At 41.6% G+C, this 24,051-nt stretch overlaps 1 protein-coding gene across 2 annotated transcripts in view; it reads left to right on the forward strand.

Annotated features, from left to right (window-relative positions):
• The window catches only part of LOC115087403 (enoyl-[acyl-carrier-protein] reductase, mitochondrial-like), a 72,065-nt gene that overhangs the window by 10,669 nt on the left and 37,345 nt on the right, over positions 1–24,051 (forward strand). The window contains exons 1-2 of one of the 2 annotated variants that reach the window (XM_029594545.1): positions 14,548–14,640; positions 15,470–15,601. The exons of the other annotated variant lie outside the window; for it this stretch is intronic. Of the exons in view, the coding sequence (XP_029450405.1) occupies positions 14,595–14,640; positions 15,470–15,601 (178 nt within the window). The 5' untranslated portion in view covers positions 14,548–14,594. Of the gene's footprint in view, positions 1–14,547; positions 14,641–15,469; positions 15,602–24,051 lie in introns of those variants that run through there. 2 annotated transcript variants of the gene reach the window in all.

Genomic DNA, 24,051 nt, shown 5'->3' on the forward strand with positions numbered 1-24,051 from the left:
TTTTTTTTACTTTTGGGGACCTCCGACTTAATATCGCTATGATATTAAGTCGGAGGGTGCACAGAAAAGCAGTTTTTACTGCTTTTCTGTGCACTTCCCTGGCGCCGGAAGAAATTAGCGCCGACCTTTGGGCGGCGCTAATTTCTTAGAGTAAAATGTGCGGCTTGGCTGCACATTTTACTTACTGGATCGCTAGGGAATACCTAATAGGGCCATCAACATGCATTTGCATGTTGAGGGCGCTATTAGGTGCCGCGGGCGGGCCGCGTGTTTTCCTCCCCTTACTGAATAAGGGGTAAGGGAAAACACGCGTCCAGAGCAGGGTGACAGTGCGCTCCGACGGAGCACACTTTACTGGATCGAGCTGTTTGCTAGTAGATAGGCTGATACTGGAGATGTATGAGGGAGCAGGTACATGTTCCTGTCTGGAAGCTGCATGTTAATGAATGTACCTGTCCAGAGTGGTCCTGCTGGATTGCTGTTCCTGTACTATGGTGGTAGGGCACTGAACCTAAGGAAATTTGGCCTGTTATATATTTTTTTTATTATTAAAAAGAAACCCAAGGTGGCAGGCAGGGTTGTGAGAACCTAGGGGACAATGGCCACATGTTTTGTTTTAAATGAGCCCGATGATGGAGGACAGAGCGACTGCCACATTATAAAAGAAAGCAAAGTCTGCTGTTTTGAAGAGGGGGGCACCACGTGTGTGAGACGGGTGGAGTGAGAGTCAGGGGGCCAGAGCAGGCGGTTGGAAAATGCTGAAGCCGCTCAGGGCCTTTCCTGAAGCAGCTGAGGGTTGGTAGTGTGGGGAACTCCCTCCGGCACAGAAGAATAAAAAAATTAAAAAGTGCCATGTGCATGAGAGAGGCCGGAGCGGCACAGAAGTGAAAGTTAATGCTGCTCCAGGTCTCCCTTCCCGCTGCTGGGACCTGCTGCAGGAAATTTTAAAAATAAATAAAGATCGCGCAGTCATGCAAGTGGCTGAAATAACAGCAGCAGCCTTGAGAAATGTGCCGCTGCTTGCAATGGGAACCTTGGGGAAGCTCCTGGTGTATTAGTGAAGTACAGAACCTGCTGATGTCATCAATGGCATCAGTGGCTGCCTAGCACAATGCCTGAGGCCGATTTTTATATTAAAAATAAAAGATTTGGGATTTTTATTTTAAAACTGATGTGATTTTTGTGGCAGACCTGAGGAGAGGCTGCCACATTAGTTTGGACCTCCGAGAATCACTATGGTGAACCAGACACCAATTAATTAATATAACTTTGCTTAATTAATAAAAATGTAATTTTTGTCAGTGGTGGTCATGATCAACACTTGAATTTGACCTCTGTCACGGTTATTTTAAAAGTTATTCAACCGGTTGTGCATAGGGACCCCTAGTGACCTAAAAATAATATAAAACTTCTCAAACTAATTTTGGTGGGTTTGGTCACCAGAGGAGGAGATACAAAGTACTGAGAGATCCTTAGTTTGGCAAGAAATGTTTCACATTTTGAATTTTTTAATTAAATAGCTCTGAGGAGGGCTGTGGTGGATTTTTATAGCTGTACTTGACAATATGGTTTTTGTGAGGATTGTGAATGATGTCAAAGTCTTTTTAAATATTTAGTTGTTTTGATTTTGGTTTCTTTCTGTGGCAGTTTATTTCTATTTATTTTAATGAGTTTTTCACTTTTCATTGGGGTCAATGGGGCTGGGATAAAAAAACAAGGTCCATTAATGAAAAAAACTGGTCCAAGATAACATTCTGAAGCTGTCACCTTGGAGATACCATGGCAATGCCATGACAACGTAACCTTTATCTGATGCACAAGGTAAACAGGCTAGAAAAAATGTACTAAATTCTAGCCAAAGCACAAAGCTGTTTTTTAAATTATTCATATTTAAGAAAATGTTGATTTCAAAACCTCCTTTTTAATCTAACTGTACCAGTACATTTTTACTAAAATTTAAGGTTATAAATAATATCTAAATCAACTGAGAACTATTTCCTGTGACATCACTAGAAAAGTAACATCACAGGTTGAAAGCTTGTAAACTGGTAGTTTAGAATTGACTGTGGATTGCTGAAGAGACACAGAAATGCAGGAGCTATGTAACTAGAGCTCACATTTTGGTCCTAGTTTTATGTAAAAGTACTCAGATTAGTAAGGAACACAAAGGAATGTATATGTATGAGTGAGATATAGATGCTAACTGTAAGATAACTGTGAAAAACATAAGAAAATGGGAATGGTTAAATAGGAAATTAAAGTTCTCTTAAAGAACATTGATTAAATGGTTCAAGCAATCTATCCTGTACATGAAAGCTAGCCTATCCTGTATATAAAGGATTAGGAGTTGATGAATATAATCCAGCTATAATTTCATTTCATTTGTGAGCAACAAGTGATTCATGGGTATATAAATGCTTGAACTTGATAGAGCCTAAAAATTATTATTCATTTCTTCTTCTCTAGAGAAGATTTCCACAAACAGTATTTTTGTAAGCTGCACCCATTTTTTCCTTGGGTTAATATGAAAGGTGATGACTTAAAAAAAACAAACCAAACAACAATGGGTTGTGAGAATGTGAGGTTTGCAAATGTTGATTGGGGTATGTGTGAGTGATCGAACTCTCCAACATTATACTCACTAGTGGAGAAGATTAATGCTACTGAAACAACATACATTTGTAGATTACTAAGAATAAATATCACTGCTCGCTCCCAGTGTTATAGTAAGGGAATTTAATTATCCTCTATTTTATTGAGTTAGAAATAATAGTATAGTACATTATTTTACCTGGCTTTAAATGAACATTAGTAAGAAGAAGAATATTTTGCAATAGGGAGTTAGTTTTTTTTTTTTTTTTTTAAAGATAGTGTAGTAGGACTGAGAATTCTATGGGGTCAAGAGGTGAGAGAGGTCCATCTACAAGCCAAACCCCCTAGCAGAAAGCCCGAACTTCAGACTCTAGCAGCTAAAACAACTCTTCATCCAGGGTATTCTACACCCACACTTGCTAGCAATGAGATCTAACCCTACCCCCTGTTATGACCATCGGCCATGGGCAGCCGTCATGTATTGCACTACTCTCCTCTCCGGGTGAACTCGTGGCTGTGGCTAGCCACTATCGCCATGTACATCCTGGCTCTCGAGACTCCTCTTGGTGGCTGGGACACTGCCGACCTTCACACCGACTCCGGGCCTTCCTAGGCACGCGTGCGTGCCACCAGGCCTCACTTTAAAGGTGGGACCTCAGGGGCATTCCCGACTGATGACATCACAAGCTTGGGATTCATAAGCACCTAACCAGCCTACGCTAACTGACTTGGCATCGAGTTCCTTCACCTCTCTGGTGCTTGTTCCTTCTTCTCCGGACCTGTGGTTCCTGCCTTGGATCTCTACCTACTGATCTGGACTCTGGCTTGGGTACCCACTCCTCGGGGGCCTGCTTGCACTTCCTTTGGGAGACCTGGTCTCCAGGCCTCCCCACTCCTCGGGGTAGCTTCTGCGCTCCTCACCAGAGCTCCTGCCTGCTTGCTTCTCCGCTCCTTGGGGTTGCCTCAAGCACTGCCTATCGGAGATCCCATCTCTACGCTTCCCCACTCCTTGAGGCAGTCTCTACCTTACCACACTGGAGACTTGGATTCTACGCCTCCCCATTCCACAGGGCAGCCTCTACATCTCCTTATCAGAGGCTTGATTCTACACTTCCCCGCTCCTTGGGGCAGTCTCAATGCCTTACACCAGTGGCTTTACTCTATGCTTCCCCGCTCCTCGGAGAAGCCTACGTCACCTCATCAGAGACTTTACTCTATGCATCCCTGCTCCTCGGGGCAGCCTACGTCATCACATCAGAGCCTCTGTTGCCATGCTGTCCTGCTCCTCGGGACAGTCTCTGCATCACTCCTCCAGAAGAGCCTGTCTCCGTGCTCCCTGCTCCTTGGGGCCTGCCCAGCGCTCCTCTGTCTTGGAGGTTCCTGCTCTGGCACTTGTAGCTCCTGTCCTGCCTCAGTGCTGTGACTCCTCTGAACTATACCTTCTGAAAGTAAAATGTGTGGCTTGGCTGTACATTTTACTTACTGAATTGCGCGGGCATACCTAATAGGGCCCTCAACATGCATTTGCATGTTGAGGGCGCTATTAGGTTCGGCGGGTTGGATGCACGTTTTCCACCCCTTACTGAATAAGGGGTAAGGGAAAACGTGCGTCCAATGACAGGTTAACAGGAGGGCTGTGGTGGATTTTTATAGCTGTAGACAGTGTGGTGTCTGTGAGGATTGTGAATGATGTGAAAGTGCTTTTAAACATTTAATTGTATTGATTTGGGTTTCTTTCTGTGGTAGTTTACTTCTATTTATTTTAACGAGTTTTTCACTTTTCATTAGGGTCAATGGGGCTGGGATAAAAAAAACAAGGTCCATTAATGGAAAAAACTGGTCCAAGGTAGCATTCTGAAGCTATCACCTTGGAGATACCATGGCAATGCCGTGGCAACGTAATCTTTACCTGATGCACAACGTAAACAGGCTAGAAGAAATATACTAAATTCTAGCCAAAGCGCAAAGCTGTTTTCTAAATTATGCATGTTTAAGAAAAATTTAGATGATTCCAGAAATCCTTTTTAATCTCTTTATCTGTACCAGTACATTTTTACTAAAATGTAAGAATATTATATGGTATATCTAAATCAGCTGAGAACTATTTCCATTGATATCACCTGAAAAGTGACATCACAGATAAAAAGCTTGGGAATAGGCAGTTTAGAATTAACTGTTGTGTTGCTGAAGAGACACAGGAGCTGTATAACTAGAGTTTACATTTTGGGCCTAGTTTTATGTAAAATCATTCAGATTAGTAAGGGACACAAAGGAATGTGTGTGTATGAGTGAGATGTAGTTGATAACTATGGGGGTCATTTTCTAAATCGGGGCGGAATCCGCACCGGAAGGGGAGGAGTCGGGGCGGCATTGGGGCGGATTCCGCGATGACTTCGCTGACGGTGAAAATGTAGGACCCCTTATCGCTGCCAGTAGCGCGCCCAATAGCACTACCTTTCACGGTGGTGCTATTGGGTGCGAAAGCCGGCAGCGATCACACCGTGGTGGTGTGACCGCTGCCCGCTGCCCGCTTTCGCAGGTCTGCCCCCCCCATTACTGCCAAAATCAGGGAGCTCCGCGAAGTTAGAAATATCCAGCCCTATAAGAGAACCGTGAAAACAGTAGGGAAATGGGAATAGTTAAAAATAAATAAATAGCCAATCTTCAAGTTTCTTTTGGTTTTACTAGAGGACTAAAAGGAACAACTGAAAGTGCCTATTTATATAAATATTACTATTCACACCAAGATAAGTGAGGAAATTGAAGTTCCCTAAAGAGCATTGATTAAATGTTTCATGTGGTCTATCCTGTACATAAAAGATAAAATACTAATAGACCTATCACGTATATAAAGAATTAGGAGATGATGTGTATAATCCAGCTATAATTTAATTTCAGTTAAGACAATATAAAAAATTGTGAGCAACAAGTAATTCATGGGTATATAAAAGCTTGAACTTGGTAGAGCCTACAAATTATTACCCATTATTCTTCTCTAGAGAAGATTTCCACAGACAATGTTTTTGTAAGCTGCATATGATTTTCCCTTATTGGGTTACCATGAAAGGTAGTGATTTTTTTTTTAAACAATGTGTTAGAAATAACATAAGAAATTGCCATACTGGGTCAGACCAAGTGTCCTTCAAGCACAGCATCCTGTTTCCAACAGTGGCCAATCCAAATCACAAGTACCTGGCAAGTTCCCAAACATTAAATAGATCTCAAGCTACGATTGCTTATTAATTAATAGCAGTTTATAGATTTTTCCTCTAGGAATTGATCCAAACCATTTTTAAACCCAGTTATACTAACTACTATAACCATATTCTCTGGCAATGAATTCCAGAGCTATGTGCTGTGAAAAATAATTTCCTTCAATTTGTTAGCTACTTGCTAACTTCATGGAGTGCCCCCTACTCCTTCTATTATCTTAGAAAGTAAATAATCAATTTTCATTAACCTCTTCAATTCCTTTAATCATTTTGAGGGCCTCTATCACATCCCCCTCAATTCTCCAAACTAAACAGCCCGAACTTATTTAGCCTTTCCTCATAGGAGAGCTGTTCCAGGCCCCTTATCATTTTAGTCGCCCTTCTCTTCACTTTCTCCAGTGCAACTTCTTTGAGATGTGGTGACTAGAATTGCACACGGTATTCAAGGTGCAGTCTCACCATAGAGCAATACAGAGGCATTATGAAATCCACCGGTTTATTTGCCATTCCCTTTCTAATAATTCCTAAATTTCTGTTTCCTTTTTTGACTGCCACAGCACACACACCTAGATCTCTTTCCTGGGTGGTAACTCCTAAGATGGAATCTAACATTGTGTAACTACAGCAAAGGTTATTTTTCCCTATATGCATCACCTTGCACTTATCCACATTAAATTTCATCTGCCATTTGGAAGCCCAGTCTTCCAGACTCACAAGGTCCTCCTGCAATTTATCACAAAATTCTTGAGATTTAACTACTCTACATAATTTTTGTGTCATCTGCAATTTGATCACCTCAATTGTCGTGCCCCTTTCCAGATCATTTATAAATATATTAAAAAGCACAGGTCCTTGAGGCACTCCATTGTTTATCTTTTTCAGAATAGCCTAGTGGTTAGAGCAGTGGATTATGAACCAAGAGACCAGGGTTCAAGTCCTGCTGTTGCTCCTTGTGACCTTGGGCAAGTCACTTTACCCTCCATTGCCTCACGTCAGTGTGATATCTCGATTTAGATCTAATGTCGGTATATAAAAAAAATAAATAAAAAACAGACCATTTAATCCTACTCTCTGTTTCCTGTCTATTAACCAGTTTGCAAACCACAAAAGGACATCTCCTTCTATCCCATGACTTTTTAGTGTTCTTAAGAAGCCTCTTTTGAGAGACTTTGTCGAAAGCCTTCTGAAAATTCAAATACACCATATCTACTGGTTCACCTTTTACCACATTTTTATTCATCCCTTCAAAAAAAATGTAGATTTGTGAAGCAAGACTTCCCTTGGGTAAATCCATGCTGGTTGTTTCCCATTAAACCATGTCTACCTAAATGTTTTGTGATTTTATTCTTTATAACAGTTTCCATGATTTTTTTCCAGCACTGAAATCAGGCTCACCGGTCTATAGTTTCGAAGATCACCCCTGTAGCCCTTTTTAAATATCAGGGTTACATTGGCCACCTTCCAGTCTTCAGGTACAAAGGATAGGTTACAAATTAATTGAAATAGGTCTGAAATTTCATTTTTAGGTCTTTCAGTATCCTGGGGTGTATACCATCCAGTCCAGGTGATTTACTACTCTTCAGTTTGTCAGTCTGGTCTAGCACATCTTCCAGGTTCACTGTGATTTGGTTCAGTTCATCTGAATTGTCACCCTTGAAAACCGTCTTTGGAATAGGTATCTCCCCCAACTTCCTCTTCAGTAAACACCAAAGCAAAGAATTTGTTTAGTCTTTCTGTGATGGCCTTATCTTCCCTATGTGCCCCTTTAACCCCCTCGATCATCTAACTGTCTATCCTAAGAGCCTAAATTTGGCTTCTAGATCCTCCCTCCCACATTTTCCTATGTCATTGGTGCCCACATGTACCACAAATAGCCGGCTCCTCTCCAGCACTGTCTATAATCCTATCTAGGTGACACGTGAGGTTTGTTACCAGGTGATCCTCATGCCTACCAGCCACTGAGCGGTCTACATTCCTAATAATCGAATCTCCAACTATAACGACTGACCTAACCCTTTCCTCCTGGGCAGTAGCCCTGGGAGACACATCATCGGTGTTGTGAAAGTATGAGATTTACAAACATTGATTGTGGTATGTGTGAGTGATTGAATGCTCCAACATTACACTCACTACTGGAGAAGATTTAATGCTGCTGAAGCAACAAACTTTTGTAGATTACTAAGAATAAATAGTATAGCTTCCTCAAGTGTTATAGTTAGGGAATTTAATTACCCTTTATTTTATTGAGTTAGAAATATTAGTGCATTATTTTACCTGGACTTTAAATGAGCAATAGTAAGCAGAAGAATATTTCAGAATAGGGAGTTCGTTTTGTTTTTTTTTAGTTTTTTAAAGATAGTGTAGTAGATCTGCAGAATTCTATGGGGTCAAGAGGGAGAGAGGTCCGTCTACAAGCCAAACCCTCTAGTAGCTAGCCCCAGCTTCATACTCCAGCATGAAAAGTAACTCATCATCCAGGGTATTCTAGTCCCATGCTCACTAGCAACAAGATCTAGCTCCACCACTTAGCCTCAGCTGCAAGGGAAAATAAAGTTAAGTGTGCATTATCAAGAGAGACAATGGTTAATAAAGGAGAAGGAAAGGGATACACGAACTAAGATACAAATAGTATAAGATAGTATATAAATACTGTTTACCTGAGATGAATCCTTTATCAGCTGATGAGGTTCTTCTTGAGTGTCTATTTAAAAGTATAATCACACAAAGTATTAGTTCTTAAAAACACTAAAGGTAACATTACTTTAAGTACACAAAAGACAAATAAAATAATAAAAATTGTTACTTATCTGAAAGATTGTTGACTTGCTGAATATCTTATTTCTGTCCTGGAAACTAGTTCCATGGTAATTAGAATACCTGATGAAATATATTTCTTTTTTTTTTTTTTTTTTTGCAATAAGATGCTACTGTTTGTCTCTGCCAGTTTATTTCGAATCTAAAATAAAAGTTGCTACTTATATTATTTTCTTTTAAGTTCATTTTTTATTTTGTTGGGAATTAACTGGGGAATCTGGTGAACTAGTAATTTACCAATTGTAAAACTTTCAACCTTATGCATTTCAGCTACCCACATGGCCGTGCAATATACAGTTCACTCCCCATGTGATCTACATGTATAGGCACAAATATTTATGCCACTGGTACTAAGAGTATTACTGCTACTGCTAGAATCAGCATGCTAAAAGATTTAGCTGACATTTCAGAGGCTTTCCTTCTCCAGCTCCTGCCAGGGCCAGATTTAAGTTGAGTGTGCCAATAGGGAATGGGGACAAGCAGAGAGGGGGAATGACCAATCCCACAACCCCCAATAGCACCTGCTCAAATCTTCCCCTCTGAAGGTGGGCACACCACTTCCTCCATCCGCATCTCTAAGTCCGCACCGGCCCCGCAACAGCAGCAGCAACCAGACAAATTCAGCACAGGCTCTCCTACAATTGTCACGCTGGCCCTACATCATCCCACCTCCACCCTTATCCTGCATGGGTTTTCTATCACCATGAAACTCTTGCGAGGGTCAGGGGGCGCTGCAGGACCTTTCAGCACACAATGGCTGCAGGTAAGCCTCACGCTGAATTTCTCCAAATGGTGCTGTGGGGGTCAGAGCTGTGGCAACAGGTCCAGATGCCACCCAGGTGCCAGAAACACTTTGCTGATGTTGCCCATTCCGAAACCCGAGCCTGGCTCCTGCTACCCCCTACATAAATCACAGACGATGACAGGGATCTACTGTCCAAAATGCAGTGAAAGCATCCCTGTAAGGGGGGGAGGGCTCATGCAACTGGAAGGAAATATTTTTCCATGATTTTCTTCTCAAAAAAATGTAAAAGAAGATTGAAGTGTAGAGACTGACATTTAACAAGCTCTGCCTTCATCTCTGAGAGTAGTATTTAGCAGAACATCCTCTGGGTACCTTGTCAGGTATATTAGAAGAAACAAAAATGAACAGAAACATAGTCCAGCAATGCTTGCCAGAATGTAGTTACAGCAGAATTTATGTCATTTATAGCACAATATCTTCAATATGCAGTAAATAGACAGCTGTTCTATATGAAATGTCAAATTGCATAACTTGGTGTCACCCATTCCAGTTTTTTCCATTTGTGTCCAAAACATTTGTGAATATAATAAGATATAGAAAGGAAGTGATTCCCCCCTGGCAATTTTTTTCATCTCTGTGTTATCCGTACAGATTATTTCAACTCGGCTCTGAAAGATATCTGCACTAATTCTTTCTTTCTTGTTCTCTGCTCCATAAGTGTGTATCAGGTTGGCAACCCAATACCTTGCCTTTTTTTTTTTTTACCATTGTTTTTCTCATGTTATTCCCTACAAGAATAATTATTATGAAGCTCATTTTTTCTATTCCCATTTTGATGAACCTAATTGATTAGCAGTCATCCAAGTTCAATAAATAATAATAATGATTCCCAATGTAAGCACTGAGGTCCATGTTTAGAGGCATTTCACCAGACAATTCAAGTTATCCAGCTACATGCCAACTTTTGATCAATTATCTGGCTAAACGTTAGCTGGATATTCCATTATCCAGCTAAAATGTAACTGGATAAATTAAGGCAGTTCTGAGAAGAGTTAGATCAACTGGATAACATATCCGACTAAATCTGGTCATGCCATAGAACAGTCCTAAAGTTGGCCAGATAAACTTATCCAGCTATTTTTAAGATAGCCTGCTATATTTAGTAGTGTGGCTGCACCACTGAATATCTCTCCAAACTTACTCCTAGATTCATCAAAATGCTATAATTTTGCATGGATAATGCCCGTGCTAAGGATTATTGCACAGTAGTATTGCAGGGAGTGTTAAAGGTTTTTGCACCCTGCAATACTTGTACTTTGCCACTTGCTCTGTGAGGGGGGGGGGGGAGAGAGAGAGAAAGAGAGAGAGAAATATTCTTTATAAGGCCTTCACTGTACTTAACTATTTATATCACTATAGGAGGGCCAGCTAATAGCTCAAGGTGAGGTTTTGATTATAAATGAGGGGCATTATCGCATGTTTTTTAATGCCGGAAGTAACTACACCTTTTTCCCTGTGTTAAGCCCAAAACAGCTGTAACGCAATTTGTGAAAAAAAATTGCAAATTGCATTCCAGCCATTTCTGGGCTTGAGGAAGGAGGGGGAGATGGGAGGGGGAGAGAGAGAGAGCGCCTCCTCAGTATTCAACAGCTAATAACTTGAGGTGAGGTTTTGGTGGTGGTTTAGGGTATTGGAGCCAGTTTTACATGCAGAGTGTGATGTTCGAACATCGCAGTACACCTCAGGGAAGATTTGCCATCATTTGGAGTGAGGAAAGTCACACAAAGATGAGATTTCTACAATGTTCTCACACCCTAGCTTGATAGTATCCTGGTATAGAGTCCATCAAGCTAGGGTGAGAACATTGTAGAAATCTCATCTTTGTGAGACTTTCCTCACACTAAATGATGTCAAATCTTTACTGATGTGTACTGCGATGTTCGAACATCTCACTCTGCATGTAAAACTGGCTCCAATACCCCAAACCACCACCAAAACCTCACCTCAAGTTATTAGCTGTTGAATACTGAGGAGGCGCTCTCTCTCTTCCCCTCCCATCTCCCCCTCCTTCCTCAAGCCCAGAAATGGCTGAAAGGCAATTTGCAATTATCGCAAATTGCATTACAGCCGTTCGGGCTTAACACCAGGGAAAAAGGTGTCGTTATTTCTGGCATTAAAAACATGCGATAATGCCCCTCATTTTCATTAATCCCGCCTAAACCCCTCCCCAATCCCACCCCTTTGAAAAATTTACATTTGCACCACGCACTACTATGACTATCGTGTGCCTTATGGCGTCAATGCATGCGTTATCGTGTTATCGTGGGCATTATTGCCATAACGCATTTTGATGAATGACCCTGTTAGCTGGATAAATTTATCTGGCTAACTTTGCAATCCAGGCAGTGGCTGAATACATACCTTTGTATTTTCTTTTAAACGGGATACCAACTGCATATATTATATTATGCAAGTTCCAGAAGAATTCTTTCTATGGATGGTACATTGCAAGTATTACAAAAACCACTAGCAGTATATGCCCAAAGTACCTTTTCTTGAGTCTCCTCCTTATAACTAAACCCAGTATTACATTTAGTACTAGTGTTAAACCCTGGGCCGAGATGAGAGTGTCTCCGCTCACAGGGAGGCGTGGCCTCAGCAATGTCAGACACAGCTGTGAAATAGTCTTTATTGATAGCAGAAAATAAAGTTCAGAGCAGGGGGTATACCCGGTGATGGTGATGTCACAGATGATGATCTGGTAGTGGTCCACGGAGCGGGGTAAGCCAGAAAGTCTTACTGTAATGGAGAATGCTTGGATGTGCAGATCTGGTAGCGGCCAGAGATGAGCTTCATTTTTTTCTACCGTGTCGTTTTTTTGAGTCGGACGCTTCAGGGTAAAGTTTGTTTTTCCTCGGTTAGTTTTTTGGAAAAACGAACAAAAACTAAGTGGGGAAAAACAAAACGGGCCCAAAAAACGACGCGGGAAAACAAAGCTCAAAAAAACCCACCCCAAGCATTAAAATTTACTATAATACATTAAATACAACCCCTCCCCCACCACTATCCCGATCCCTCCCCAAAATTTACTAACATCCCTGTTGGTCCAGCGGGATCCCACAAGTGATTTCTCCCTCCATGCCGTCAGGCTGACCGGCCTGCCTCGCATGTATCACATGGTAGGAGCACAAGATGGCGCCGGCCATCCATTGCTCCTACCATGTGACAGGGGCTGACCAATGGCACCAGTAGCCCCTGTGACATAGTAGGTCAAAGGCTATCAGTGCCATTTTGATGCGAGGCAGTCCGGACAGCCTGACGGCACGGAGGGAGAAATCACTTGCGGGACCCCGCTGGACCACCAGGGATGTTAGTAAGTCTTGGGGAGGGATCGGGATGGTGGGGGGAGGGGTTGTATTATAGTAAATTTTAATGCTTGGGTTGGTTTTTTATTTAAAAAAAATAAAATGTGCCCCTCCCCCCATACAAACCCGAAAAACATATTTTTTCCCCGAAGTTCGGGGAAAATCTGTTTCGGGGTTCGGGACCAGACCCATGACGAATTAGGCAATTTTGAAAAAATTGCCTAATTCATGATAAACGAATGCACATCTCTAGTAGTGGCCTGCAAGCGAGTCTCAGAGATGGAATGAAAAGGTTTGTCCAAAGTGCAGCAATAGCCAGTAGGCAGGGTATACTGGAGTGGTTCCTTCAGAGGAGAAGCAGTAGTGCTCCGATGCACGGGGTACACAGCAGCGAATCCCCAACGAGGCTTTAGATAGCAGATGTCCGTAGAAATAGTTACTCAAAGGACTCAGTTTCAGAGAAGGTCCCAGGGAGAGGGACTGATAGTAGATCAAGGCAGAGGGTCCTCTGAGGAGCAGATAACCAGAGATGGATAGGGCCCCTGAGGAGCGGGTACCCAAAGAGTCTCACACCAAAGACGAAACTGGAACAGAAGTGCGAAGAGTGGAATTCACCAGGAAGGAAGTCCTTGCTAACTCGTAGCAGTGAAGGGCCGATTAGTTTAAGTACCAGAGGCAGATGACATCATTCAGGGGGGATGCCCCAAGTTTCCTGCCATGATGTGTACAAGAGTGGCCCATGCGCGCACGTGCCTAAGTGATCCCTGGTCCAAGATGGCAATTGGCAGCGCCCACGCCATCCCAGGGACACTAGGCTGGTCGGTGTTGCTGGCGGAGACCACCATTCGTCCCAGGAATGAAGATGCAGCAGAAAAAGAGGTGAGCATGAGAGGTCGCAGCCGTCTGCAACCGATGGGCGTAACACCCAGGTCTCACTCATCATTTATTTATTTATGTGACAATTTTTCTATACCATCGTTTGGGGTGCCATCACAATGGTTTACAGTTCACATAAAAAAACAATCTTATCAATCAAATAAATAAAATCAAACTAAAATCATAAAATAATCAATTAAATAATAATATCCAAATAAAACTTAAAATTCTTCAAATTTAAATACAATCACTAAAAATAAAGTTAAATCAAATAAAATAACAATATAATTCCTATAAATGTTACAAAAATATCACTTTTTTGCTCTTTGATTCTCCTTCCATTTGCTTAAATGCCTGTGTATATAACCATGTTTTCAGTTCCATCAGGCATAGCACTTTCACTGGGCCAATGAACTGAACACAGCTTTGAAAATTTACTAAGGAAAAATATTATTTAAAAGTATACTGAACTAAAAAGCAATGTAAACCTTCACTATAAAATAAATAGAAGCAGTAACAACAAAAATAAACATCATCTTGCCTCTCCTATAATTTTTCACTCTATATCTACTGTAAATCATGATGTTAACTGTGCCTGTAATGTTCTGAGGGCTCTTTTAAGCAATCATTGGTATGAAAGAGGGCCATGACAACTCAGAGAGATCGTCTGTTGTTTGAAAATGCCTCTGCTTTCATGAACATCAATGACAAGGGAAAGCAAAATTCAGCCAGTCTGAAAATGTCTCTTTTGATCAAACTCAAATCTATAAAGTTCTAATGAGTTCTATTTTAGACAAAGCAAGTTCTCTCATCATTAATCTGTATCAGACATTTCCACTTTCGCTTGGTGTCCCTGAATTATCTACTAAAAGACACATGGATTTGCTGGTTTCCTGGGTCTGGTTCCTGGAGCAGTAATGCAAACTTTACCTCTACAGGTTAGAAAAAGTGCTGCTGCCACTAGTTGGGGATGAAGATATTCGGATTAAAATGCTGGCTGCACCTGTCAATCCCGCAGACATTAATATGCTTCAAGGTAAAATAACAGAGTAGACACATTAGCCCACCCTGCTGAGTATGGGGAAATATTGCAAAGCAAGAATGAGTTCAAGTTGAAATGCTACATAGGAAAACTGAAATACTGGGCCTCCAGAGCAATAGGCATATTCACTGTATAGCAAAGAGTGCAGAAATGTTCTACCAACACTGGGTAATGGCAAATAGATTTAGCATTCCATGGAGGATTTATCAAAAATTCTACAGTAACAAAAATGATTGCAGAATGAAAATATTTCCGTTTTTTTAAGTGGGAGAAATAGTTTTACAGTGTAAATTATCTTTGTATTAACATGCACTCCTGCTCTTATACAAGAACTTGTGCAAACATTTTAAAATGCTTACATTAACGATTAGCCATATGCCTGTAAGAGATTTCCAATTGGTTCCTTCATCTGATATGTGCTTATGGTGCATCATTAGATAGCAGAGGTGCTCAAACCAGTTATTGCCAGCTCCCCACCCCAGTCAGTCGGCAAGAAAAATATTTGCGTACACAGAAGGTAGTATATGCAGAAGTAGCTTATGCATATTCATCAGGGACACCTGAACGCCCAACTGGCTGGGGGAGGGGGGCAGGATCAGTTGGAGCACCATGATATATTGTAGTAATCACAAAGCTAAAGACTGCACAGGTGCAACATGCATTAGCTTTCTTAAGGTGCATGCATGTGTGTGCTAGTAAACTGTTTATATTTACAAGCCAAGAAATGATCCTAGCAATTCATCTCTTACAAAGTACTCTACAGTAGTGCATGAACATATTCTTTTTCAAAAAAAACCTGTCTGTTCCCTTGGGTCTTTTTTAGGCACCTATGCTGTTTTACCACCAGTCCCTGCAATTGGTGGAAATGAAGGTCTAGGAGAGGTACTGGAAGTTGGCAGCAAAGTCAGTGATGTTAAGCCAGGAGACTGGGTGATTCCAGTGGATGCTGGGTTTGGTAAGACAGAATTCACAATTTCCAATTAAGTAGTAGACTGGGAGGGAACCTCAATAACCCCCTGCCTAGCTTTCCTTTCCCTTCCCTTCCCCTCCCTTCCCCACCCCCTAAACCTATCCTACCTTGCCACTTTTTTTATTTTATTACTTACAGCTCCTCGGGAGCAGAAGTAATTTATGTGAGCTGGTCGGCTGCCGGCAGGCGCTTCCCCGGGACAGCAGCTAATGGCCGCTGTCCTGGCCGGCCTCCGCCCCGCCTCCTCCCTCCCTGCCTCCCAGGCCCACCCCTTTCTCAGGACCCAGCACGTGTGCGCGTATTGCCACTTATGCGCGTGGCCGGGCCCTTTTGAAAATGCATGCAGCGCGTGTAGGGCCCGGGCCATGCGCGTAAGTGGCGATTATTATGTGCAATACATGGCCAATTTAAAATTCGGCCAAAAGTATATAAAAAGGAGGCAGAAACCTATGTTATCATAAATTAGAATTTACAATCCTAGTCTCAAAACATCCCCAAAATGTTTCTAAATCATTCAGGAGAGTTCTGCAACACCCTCATTTTAAGCATTGTTGCAGGAGATGGACTTGCTATACTTTCTCAGAGAGATAATATAAACCACAGGAGCTGAGTTGCTATATTTAAGTACCATGAGGTCCATATTCAAAAGCATTTAGCTTGAGTTAGCCAGACTTAGCTAAATGCTTTTGAATATGGACCTCATGGTACTTAAATATAGCAACTCAGCTCCTGTGATTTATATGATCTCTCTGAGAAAGTATAGCAAGTCCATCTCCTTCAACAATGCTTAAAATGAGGGTGTTGCAGAACTCTCCTGAATGATTTGGAAACATTTTGGGGATGTTTTGAGACTAGGATTGTAAATTCTAATTTATGATAACATAGGTTTCTGCCTCCTAAGATGGCACCAGCTGTCCATTGCTCCTACTATGTGACAGGGGCTGACCAATGGCACGGTAGCCCCTGTCATATGGTAAGGGCAAAGGGCCACCGGCGCCATTTTGTTTACTGGCTACCGACAGCCAGAGAGCAGGAGATCGCTCCCGGGACCCCTGCTGGACCACCATGGATTTTAGGCAGGTTTTGTGGGGGGGGGGGGATCGGAGGGTGGGGGCGTTGTAAATAACTAAATTTTAAGGGTTGGGTGGGGTTTTTTTTGGTGAAAATTGCCGAGAAAAAAAAACGACCAGATGGAAAACAAAGTTTTCCACAGGTTGGCCAACCCGTAGCCCGTTACACAATGTTAGGTTCCATATTAGGAGCAACCACCCAAGAAAGAGATCTAGGCATCATAGTGGATAACACATTGAAATTGTCGGTTTAGTGTGCTGCGGCAGTCAAAAAAGCAAACATAATGTTGGGAATTATTAGAAAGGGAATGGTGAATAAAACAGAAAATGTCATAATGCCTCCATATCGCTCCATGGTGAGACCGCATTTTGAATACTGTGTACAATTCTGGTCACTGCATCTCAAAAAAGATATAGTTGCGATGGAGAAGGTACAGAGAAGGGCGACCAAAATGATAAGGGGAATGGAACAGCTCCCCTATGAGGAAAGACTAAAGAGGTTAGAAATTTTCAGCTTGGAGAAGAGACGGCTGAGGGGGGATATGATAGGTGTTTAAAATCATGAGAGGTCTAGAACAGGTAGATGTGAATCGGTTATTTACTCTTTCAGATAATAGAAAGACAAAGGGGCACTCCATGAAGTTAGTATGTGGCACATTTAAAACTAATCGGAGAAAGTTCTTTTTCACTCAACACACAATTAAACTCTGGAATTTGTTGCCAGAGGAATTGTTTAGTGCAGTTAATGTAGCTAGGTTTAAAAAAGAATTGGATAAGTTCTTGGAGTAGAAGTCCATTACATGCTATTAATTAAGTTGACTTAGAAAATAGCCACTGCTATTACTAGCAACAGTAACATGGAATTTATTTTATTTATTTATTTATTTATTTATTTAGAGATTTAGAGATTTTTTATATACCGCGGCACGTAAAAACATCACCTCGGTTTACAATGAACAATAAATCAGCAACAGGCTTTACAATTAAATGAGATTAAGAGGAAACATTATAAATAAACAATAAATCAGCAACAGGCTTTACAATTAAATGAGATTAAGAGGAAACATAAGTGGAATAGACTTAGTTTTTGGGTACTTGCCATGTTCTTATGACCTGGATTGCCACTGTTGGAAACAGGATGCTGGGCTTTATTGACCCTTGTTCTGACCCAGTATTGCATAGAAATGACGGCAGAAGAAGACCAAACGGCCCATCCAGTCTGCCCAGCAAGCTTCACATTTTTTTCTCATACTTATCTGTTTCTCTTAGCTCTTTGGTTCTATTTCCCTTCCACCCCCACCATTAATGTAGAGAGCAGTGATGGAGCTGCAACCAAGTGAAATATCAAGCTTGATTAGTTATGGGTAGTAGGGGAAGTAACCGCCGCAATAAGCAAGCTACACCCATGCTTATTTGTTTTACCCAGACTGTGTTATTCAGCCCTTATTGGTTGTTTTTCTTCTCCCCTGCCGTTGAAGCAGGGAGCTATGCTGGATATGCTTGTAGTATCAGTTTTTCTTCTCCCCTGCCGTTGAAGCAGAGAGCTATGCTGGATATGCGTGAAGTATCAGTTTTTCTTCTCCCCTGCCGTTGAAGCAGGATATGCATTGAAAGTGAAGTATCAGGCTTATTTGGTTTGGGGTAGTAACCGCCGTAACAAGCCAGCTACTCCCCGCTTTGTGAGTGCGAATCCTTTTTTCTTCTCCCCTGCTGTTGAAGCAGAGAGCTATGCTGGATATGCGTGAAGTATCAGTTTTTCTTCTCCCCTGCCGTTGAAGCAGAGAGCTATGCTGGATATGCATTGAAAGTGAAGTATCAGGCTTATTTGGTTTGGGGTAGTAACCGCCGTAACAAGCCAGCTACTCCCCACTTTGTGAGTGTGAATCCTTTTTTCCACATTTCCTCTTGCTGTTGTAGCTTAGAGCGATGTTGGAGTCACAGTAACCATGTGTATGTTTATTGAATAAGGGTATTGTCTCCAGCATGTTCTTATGTTCTTTCTTATGTTCTTAGAGAGCATATGTGAGTATGTGTGAGAGAGGAAGCACGTGTATATGTGTGTGTGTGTTATGTGTGTATATATATATATATATATATATATATATATATATATATATATATATATATATATATATATATATATATATATATATATATAAAATATAAAAGATAAGAGAAAATTTGTGCACCCCACTCCCACAAATCCAGGACAACCTCAGAGTGAAAGTTCCCAGGTATGGAGAGCATGACTTTTTTTTTTATCCTTATTAATTTAAATATTTGGATGTTATTTTAAGTGTCTGCTGATTTGAAATGTATTGGTTTTTGGGAAATTTTAAAAAATTGTATATGAGTTTTTATTTCTTGAATCTTCTATTGTCAGTTATTTTTGAAATATTATTTTTATTAGTACATTTTTACTATTATGAATATTTATTATATTTTTTATATTTCTTGATTTTATTGTTTGATGTTTGAGGAATTGTGCTTGTTCTCTTTTTCCATTGTTGCACTACATAGAATGTCTGGCTTATTTATTCATTAATTTAAATATTTGTATACCATATTAGCTACAATTCTAAGTGGTTTACACTAAAACATTCATAATAAAATATAAAAGAGAAAATAAATTATCAAAACATCACTTTAAAACATAAGAAATTGCCATACTGGGTCTGACCAAGGGTCCATCAAGCCCAGCATCTTGATTCCAACAGTGGCCAATCCAGGCTACAAGTACCTGGCAAGTACCTGAACACTAAGTAGATCCCATGCTGCTGATGGCAGTAATAGCAGTGGCTATTCTCTAAGACAACTTGATTAATACCAGTTAATGGACTTCTCCATTAACTTATCCAAACCTTTTTTAAACCCAGCTACACTAACTGCACTAACCACATTCTCTGGTACAAATTCCAGAGCTTAATTGTGTGTTGACTGAAAAAGAATTTTCTCCGATTAGTTTTAAATGTGTTACTTGCTAACTTTAAGGAGTGCCCCTAGTCCTTCTATTATCCAAAAGAGTAAATAACCGATTCACATTTACCCTCTCATGATTTTAAAGACCTATATCATATCCCCACTCAGCCGTCTCTTCTCCAAGCTGAACAGCCCTAACCTCTTCAGCCTTTCCTCATAGGGGAGCTGTTTCATCTCCTTTATCATTTTGGTTGCCCTTCTCTGCCTCCAATGTATGCCCTTGCATACATTGGAGGCAGAGCATGCAGATCTATCTCATGTATATTCATTGTGGATATCCTGAAAACCTGGCCTGTTTGTGGTCCTCGAGGACCGGAGTTTGCCACCTGTGCTTTACTTCTACCAAACAACCCTTTGTTATGGCTCTTTGGTGTTTACAGAGCATCTCACCCACAGTTAGGAATAAATACAAGACTATTTCTAGACAAAGTTAGTTTAATAGCAAAAAAACCCCAAAACAATTCTATCCACTTGGAGTAAGAGTGATAGTCTAGTTTTTGCCCACTGGAAATCTAGAATGATCAAATTACTGACCTTTGAATTCCTTACTGCAAAATCCATCTCAAACAAAAAATAGAAAAATATGTTGGAAATTTGGTAGGAATTTATAGCATCTCTCTCACCAATGGTGAGAATTTTGATTCCTACTCTTTAGTTGCTGATCTGTACTGAGTATAAACAAACCGAGAGGAGGAGAAGGTAGGATTCCCTTCTATTACAGCTTACATATATGTTTTATATGAACTTATACCTCTCATACTACTGTTGATTGTGAATTGAACCTAAAGTTGCAAACTGTATATTCAGGATTTGCCTCATATTTTGTTGAGTCCACAATCTATTATATGTTATGTTATTTTATTCTATGTTATTTTCATTTTATACTATTTTATTTTAATTACATTTGCTACCTTCACTGATTTCATCACTGCTCAACCATTGCTGTTTTCAGAAGCATTGTTTTATCTGGAGAGGGGTAGGGAAGGAAAGTAACAATGAGGACTTACTATGTCACAATCTTAATAGATTTTGCATATTTGCATCATTGTTGATAATGGTTTATGTTGTTTGCTGTTTCATATTACTTAGGGGCAGATTTTAAAACATATGCGCGTGGCGTACATTTGTGCGCGCAACCCGGCACACACAGATGTACACCCAATTTTATAACATGTGCGTGCAGCTGTGTGCATGTTATAAAATCAGGGGTCGGCGCGTGCAAGGGGGTGCAAAATTGTGCACTTTGTGCGCACTGAGCTGCACTGCCTTCCTCTGTTCCCTCCCAGGCCACTCCAAAATTGGAGTGGCCTGGGAGAGAACTTCCCTACCCCCTCACCCCACTTTCCCTTCCCTTAACTCTCCCGCCCCCCCCCCCCCCCCAGCCCTAAGCTAAACCCCCCTAAAAAAATTTTCTTACCCAGTATCACCTGCCTTGGGCAGGCGCAAATTGGGCGCACTGGCCGATGGCCGGCCCGCGATCCCGGGCACAGCAGCAAATAGCCGCTGTGCCTGGAGGTTCCAACCCTGCCCCCACCCTGCCCCTAGACTGCCCACCCACGGCCCGCTCCTTTTTTCAAGCGCTGGGATTTCCACACATCCCGGGGCTTTACCAGCTCTGCTGGGCCTTTTGAAAATAGGCCTGGCGCGCGTAGGGCTTTGAAAATCTGCCCCTTAGGTATGCGCGTGGCGCACAAACGTATGCCCAATTTTATAAGATGCACGCGCAGCCGCACGCAGGTTATAAAATTAGGGATTGACGCACACAAGGGGGTGGACACTAGTGCACCTTGTGCACGCCAAGCCCTTGGGGAGACCAACTGGCTTTCCCTGTTCCCCCCCCCCCACCTTCCCGTCCCTTCCCTCCAGCCCAAAAAAACCCCTCGTACCTTTATTTCACGCGTAACTTGCGCATGCCGGCTGAGTGCTGGCGCACAATCCCCTGGCACAGGGGCCGTGTGGAGGCCTCTGGCCCCACCCCCGCCCCGAACCACCCATGCCTTGCCCCTTTTGCAAGCCCCGGGACTTGCACACACCCCAGGCCTTTATGCGTGCTGCTGGGCCTTTTGAAAATAGGCCGGCGTGTGTAACCCCCATTTGCGCGTAAATCCTGCTGGATTTACGTGCGTAGGGCTTTGAAAATCTGCCCCTTATTGTTTTAAAACCCAGTAATTATGTTTGGGAAAAAAAACTGCAGAAACTCAAAGTGCCAACTAGAAAACTGTAAAGGAGCCATGCCTGAATTTTTGATTCTTATCTTGGAGTTCCCGTTAAGCTGCATGCATGCGCAGCCGCACATACATTTTTTTGCGGCCACACACAGCTTTTAGTCCCCTATACAAGGATCAGATCAGGCAAGGATAAATCAAACCCCTACCCAATTCAAACTGTGGCATCACACCTCCCTATACCTCCTCCAGGGCAGCAGGAGTCACGTTCATCCCAAATCTCGAAAAGCTAAGAGAAGATGGAAAAGTAGTCAGAAATGCAAAAATACCATGGACTCCTCTCCTCTTCTCCCTGACCCCTAACCCCTTCCTACCTACTTACTTTTTTTTGTTGGATTATGGCTGGGTGAAAGCCTAGGGCAAAACTAAAAGGCGATATTATAAGGGCAACTAACTTTTTTTGTTAGGAAAGTAAATAAACAAAAGAGGAAAGAGAGGCCTTTATGGTTTTCTAGCTGGAAAGGTAAGGGAGGAAAAGAAAAATAGTAACTACGATAAAACAGAACGGAAAAGACTTTTTAAAAAATATATTAGTAATAGAAGGAAGTGCAAAATTGGCATTGTGAGACTCATACATGAAGGGGAGAAATATGTAGAGGCTAATGAGGAAAAAGCAGTAAGTAATCCAACAAAAAAAAGTAAGTAAGTAGGTAGGAAGGGGTTAGGGGTCAGGGAGGAGAGGAGTGGAGAGGGAAAGGTAGGAAGGTTAGGGTTAGGGATAGAAAAATTCCTTCCAGTCTGCTCCTCAATTGTAGCTTATAAAATCGACCCCCTGCATGTGCGAGTCGCGGGCCACCCACACATGCGGATTTTAAAATCTGTCGTGCATGTTTGCATGGCCATTGAATTTTATAACATGCACACTCTGGCGTGCGCATGTTATAAAATCGGTGCACCCATGTGCGTGAGCCGGGAACCACGCACACATGGACACATGCGTGTGGGTTTTTAAATCGACCCCTATGATTTTACTATAGGTAAATCTTGTCACACGAATCTGATCAATTTCTTTGATTGGGTGACCAGAGAATTGAGTCAAGGCAGACCACTAGATGTAGTGGATTTCAGCAAGGCCTTTGACACAGTTCAACATCAAATACATAAATAAATTGGACTGGGATAGAAATTGGTTGAGTAGGAGGCAACAAAGAGTAGTGGTAAATGGAGTTGGTGGATTAAGCAATGACAAAAGCTAGAGAGATGCTTGGCTGGTAAGGGAGAGGAATGGTCAGAAAAAAAAAAGGAGGCAATATTGCCCCTGTATAGTTCCCTGGTGAAACCTCATTTGCAATACTGTGTACCATCCTGGAGACTGAAACCAATTGTAGTTGGTCCAGAAGGTGGCTACTAGATTGATCAGTGGTCTTCATTCTAAAGCATATGGGGATAGACTTAAAGATCTAAACATGTATATCCTAGAGGAAAGGTGAGATAAGGGAGATAGAGATATTCAAATATCTCAAAGGTTTCCATAGAAAGGAGGCTATAGAACAAGGTATCATGAGATAAGGGTGAAAGGGGATAGAAATAATCTTAGGAAATATCTCTATCCAGAGAGGGTAGCGGATGCATGGAATTGCCTCCCAATGAAGTTGGTAGAGACAAAAAAAGGTATCTGAAGTCAAGAAAGCATGTGATAAATAGTAAATGCAGGGGATCTCTGAGGGAGTGATGGGAATTTTAAGGGCTAGATATCTTGGATGGCTGGGAGGACTAGATGGCCAAATGATCTTTTTCTGCCATCATGTTTCCATAGGAACCTTCATTTTCAGTTTTTATTTTGTCTTGCCTGTGAATTTCAATGTTTGACCAAAAATAAATCACTGGATAAATGACTTTTCCACTGATTTGTCTCCTGTGTTTTATATCAAAGTTCTTTTTCCACTGAATCTTTTTTGTTATAAAATTGAAATTCCCAGGCAAAATAAAATAAAAACTTAAAATCGAGGTCCCTACTTAACTGGCTGACTTTGGACGTTGCACTATTGAATATAGCCTTCTATCTTAAAGTTAGCCAACTAATTTTAGCCAGATAACTATTTCCTCTGGCTTTTGCTCACTGTTCAGGATGCTTTTCCCCGCTCACAATGCCTTGGGGTGTTCTTGCCACTGTGGATGGCTACTTTGCCCCTCTCATGGTATGCTGGGGTGTTCATACCAC

Source organism: Rhinatrema bivittatum, chromosome 3 (assembly GCF_901001135.1).
Source record: "Rhinatrema bivittatum chromosome 3, aRhiBiv1.1, whole genome shotgun sequence".
In the NCBI taxonomy this organism is placed as follows: Eukaryota; Metazoa; Chordata; class Amphibia; order Gymnophiona; family Rhinatrematidae; genus Rhinatrema; species Rhinatrema bivittatum.